This window comes from Stegastes partitus, unplaced genomic scaffold, assembly GCF_000690725.1.
Source record: "Stegastes partitus isolate 25-593 unplaced genomic scaffold, Stegastes_partitus-1.0.2 Scaffold2197, whole genome shotgun sequence".
Classification (NCBI taxonomy): Eukaryota; Metazoa; Chordata; class Actinopteri; family Pomacentridae; genus Stegastes; species Stegastes partitus.
Genome location: NW_007579928.1, coordinates 15,573 through 19,896, shown reverse-complemented (window position 1 = coordinate 19,896; position 4,324 = coordinate 15,573). Strand labels below are relative to the sequence as shown.

At 44.0% G+C, this 4,324-nt stretch overlaps 1 protein-coding gene across 1 annotated transcript in view; it reads left to right on the top strand.

Annotated features, from left to right (window-relative positions):
• The window catches only part of hacl1 (2-hydroxyacyl-CoA lyase 1), an 8,688-nt gene extending 4,643 nt beyond the window's left edge, over window positions 1–4,045 (top strand). The window contains exons 14-17 of the mRNA XM_008304351.1: window positions 488–646; window positions 725–832; window positions 940–1,126; window positions 3,827–4,045. Of these exons, the coding sequence (XP_008302573.1) occupies window positions 488–646; window positions 725–832; window positions 940–1,126; window positions 3,827–3,859 (487 nt within the window). The 3' untranslated portion in view covers window positions 3,860–4,045. The remainder of the gene's footprint in view (window positions 1–487; window positions 647–724; window positions 833–939; window positions 1,127–3,826) is intronic.
• The last annotated feature ends 279 nt before the right edge of the window (window positions 4,046–4,324 follow it).

The following is a 4,324-nucleotide window of genomic DNA, read 5'->3' as shown; positions in this document are numbered from 1 at the left end:
ATATCTATTTGTTCTTCATTTACTAGAGCATATAGGACATAGATAAAAAATAAAATAAAATCTGTGCAATATTTCTACTTGTCAATGTATGTTAATAGTGTTTGCACGCTTTTTGCTGCTGTAACCTGCAGATTTCTTCAATGTGGGATTAATAAAGGCTTGTCTTATTTTATCTTAAACAAGCAAACTAGGTAACCTTTGCTAAAAGATAAGCCACTATTTTTCCAATATACAAGCCTGTGCTCTACCTAATTTTGCATCCATCGTGGCCACAAACAGCCCTCACCTTATGCTCCCTTCATGCCAAAATAAGAAGTTAAAAGTTTTTGGTCGCTCTAATTTTTTTTCCACTTGTTATTTATGAGCAGTTTATTCACAGCAAATAGGATTTTTTTACATTAACTAAATAAATATAAAGCCATTACATTTGGTATTTGACTTAAGTTAGTCTCTTTTTAGTAGATTAACTAATCCTGGTGATGTGCAGGTTGGATGCGGGCACCTTTGGGACGATGGGAGTGGGTCTTGGGTTTGCTATAGCAGCAGCTGCCATGGAGAAGAGCGAGGACCGAGGCCGCAGGGTTGTCTGTGTGGAAGGAGACAGCGCCTTTGGATTCTCTGGCATGGAGGTCGAGACCATGTGCAGGTCGGTCGAGCTCCCCTGTTTGTATTTAGCATGTATAGCTCAGCCCCCTCTGACTTGTTTTTGTGTTTTTTTTATCAGATATAATCTCCCTGTGGTCATCATTGTGGTCAATAATAACGGCATATACAGCGGAGTAGATCCTGAGACATGGAAAGAAATGAGCCAAATGGGAGATCTGACCTCCATGTAAGTCAGACATTATCATAATGGAGCACGTTCACTATGATGGTTTCGTCCATGTAATAAGCTGCATCATAGTGAACGGTGTCGTGTGTTATGGTTTTGCCTTTTAGAGCCCCTCCTGTGTCCCTCCTACCCGAGGCCCGCTACGATGAGGTCATGACGGCGTTCGGAGGGCGAGGGTTCCTGGTGAGGACGGTGGAGGAGCTGCGCAGTGCCTTAGAGCTTAGCCTGAGCGACTGGGAGAAACCGAGTCTTCTCAATGTGCTTATCGACCCGTCCTCAGACAGAAAACAGCAGGTAAGTGTGACCTTCAGGAACAAGCGTCTGTAGAGGTGTACAGCTCAAAATGAAAAATGCCTCTAGAGTTTAATTATGCAGTTGGAGTTTTTCATTAGGGTCCGAGCACTACAGTGCGTAGAACCCTACTGTAACCCTTGTGATAATTTTTGTACCGACTTTTGAAATGCGATTTTGAGGGCCTAAACATGCACGAAAACTGACCAAATTCACCACACGCATCAGGACTGGCGAAAATGTTGATATTTTAAGGGAGTTGGACATGTCAATGCCAAAATGGCTCCACAGCACCACCTTGAAAATGTCAACGGAGTCCCATCGGAAGCACGTTTGACCTAGACCTACGCAATTTGGTAGGTATATGGAGGAGGTCAGGATGAACAAAAAAGTCAGTGACAGCCATACCCTAAACCCAACAGGAAGTCCGCCATTTTGGATTGTTCGTTTGTCCAATCTGAGCTACCTCCTCCTCCTCAGGGGTAAGTCACAAAGCACTGAAATTTGGGTAGCATGTAGAATACGCCTTGATGGTAAAATGTTATCAAAATCATGTGCAAAGGTCAAAGGGCGTGGCCACGGCGGCCTCCTGATTTTTGATCCTTTGCCGTGAAAGAGGAAGTACTGTGTAGCTACCCTGTACATGCTCCAATCTGCCTCACACTTTCCATGTTTGATCAGACTGCTGCCCTGATCACATCCATATGCCCAAATCCATTCACAGTCATAGCGACACCTAGCTGGCAACAGGGAATGACACTTTGATGTGGTACTGTAAGACCATTGATCATATTAACGTCAAATGTGGTGAACTCGGCCTTCACATGTCGATGATGACTCACGGTGAAAATTGTGTGTTTACGTCAAAGGGCGCGTCTGTGACAGCGCGCCGAATTTTGATAAAAACTCAAATGTTCATATCTCAGCTGCAGATCATCAAATCTGGCTCAAATCACACATGATTGACAAGAGTCCATGTCTGAAGACATCCACACTGTAAAATTGACTCATAGCGCCACCTGTGAGTAACAGGCTGTTTGAGGCATTACACTTCTATGTGCCATTGCTCCAAACTTTGTGATATCACTGTTGACCTCGCGGTGTTGATGGGTGGGTCACAAGTACCTAGAGAAACATGGGTTCTCTGGTGCTTTGAGAAGGAGAAGTCTGTGGATTTGACAGCCGTGGAGGTTCCACTGGGAGTTGTCACTTCATCAGATGGTTCGTCTTCACAGACTCTCCTCCTCTTTGATGGTAGGGCGGCAGCGTAGGGGCTTACCCAGTCGAAGAGACTCTCACCCATCACCTTTCTCTTCTGCTGCGTTGTTAAACTCACGGTGTTGACGGGTGGGTCACAAGTACCTAGAGAAACATGTGTTCTCTGGTACTTTGAGAAGGAGAAGCCTGTGGATTTGACGGCCGTGGAGGTTCCACTGGGTCAGGTTTAGAGAGGGATTATTTATATGGACAAAACTTTAAGATATTTAACTTTGATACTCAACAACAGCAGAGGGACTTTAAGTTACTGTACTTGTTGGCGCATTTTACCACAAATTAGCTTGCATTTAGATTTCCAAACATGCAAGAAGCAGACATATAGCCTTAAATGTACTTAGAGATGATGCACAACACATAATTACAGCAGAAGGGCTTAATATGCATCTTTCCACCCTGTGCAGCAGCAGTGCATCCAGAAAATGTGACTGATTACATTGAACACCTCTCTACATGCACATGTAGACTTTTGAAGAAACAAGCAAACTCCACCTTGTGGCCAGTGGGTGTAACTACATCTTTATCATATCCAGAACAACATCTGGGACTGAATCCAAAAGCTCAGACTTCTGTGCACTCATGTACACTTTGGTGAAGTCTGGAGGGCCTCAGGCTGCGCAAATCCACAGCATGTGGACACTTCTTTTTCAGACTTCCAGAAAATCTGGATTAAAGGGTAAAGAACTTGGCAGTGACGGTAATTAATGTAAGCCTTGTCTCATACCAGGTTTGATCCCCCTGCAGCCCAGTGTCCCTGCAGGCTTCATGTGAGAGCAGACAATGTTTACCACCAAATGTTACAAGTCAGATTCAGCATATTTTTTCAGTATTTTTTTACCTGGGGCCCTGCAGGAGGTAGAGCAGAGAGGGAATGACACTCACAGCACTAAAGCCAGCCGTGATTAAAAGCGACAGCGTTTCAGTTTGTGGTTTGCGTGCAGCAACAAACAGCTCAGCTCTGTTTACTTGACTCTTGTCTCATCCCCGACCGACATGCCTCTCTTAGCGGTAATCCATACACTCCAGGTGCACCCCAGAACTGTTGTATTCCACTCACAATCCCTCCACCTCACACCAACCTGACCTTTCTATTTCAAGGCTCCCATAATTAGAAAGCATGGCCCTCTGTGTTTATGTTGAATGTATCCACGCAACCCTCCGCAGACACGGCTCAAGGCTGTATTGAGGACTGTATCCATGGTGCTGAGCTCCAGGCTGTGCCCTCTGTGGCCAGCAGAGCTCCTTATTCGAGGTGTGCTGCCCTCTGACAATGACCAGACTTCAGGTTGAATCCGAGTGAAGACAAACTGTAATTTGTTCCTGCTCGAGCAAATGTGGAGCTCAAATGGATTCCAACATCCGTATAGGTCACAATAGCCTTTTCATCTAAGGAGGTCTAATGTAATTTTGTGTTGTCTGTATTTGCAGGAGTTTCCTTGGCTCACTCGCTCCAACCTGTAGTAGACCTTTGTCCAGAGCATCGTCAGAACAACAGGGACGGTTTTCTTCAGGAAAGTGGAAAATATGAAGCTGCTTTTGTTTTTTTGTGATTATTTCTGTGAAATAACTATTTGTATTAATTTTTACTAGACTGTATTGTTCAAATCAACTAAATAACACCCCAATAAAACATTTTTTCACAATATACGATGAATGCTATTTATTTCAAGTCACTATTTTTCATCTTCAACTGGGCTGAAACTATGATGATTGTTGTCTTAACTTAAGTGTATGGTCTCTGATACGTCAGCTTATTGTGAAAAAGAGCATTTACATGTCCCTATAAAGAAAATGACATCTTACAGTATCTTGTTTTGTCCAAATGGATCAAAACCCAAAGACTGTTTTTTAAGGGACCAGTATGAAGAGTAAATTGGACCAGTCTGCGGGTGAGGACAGTCTGGGGGTGAGGACAGTCTGCGGGTG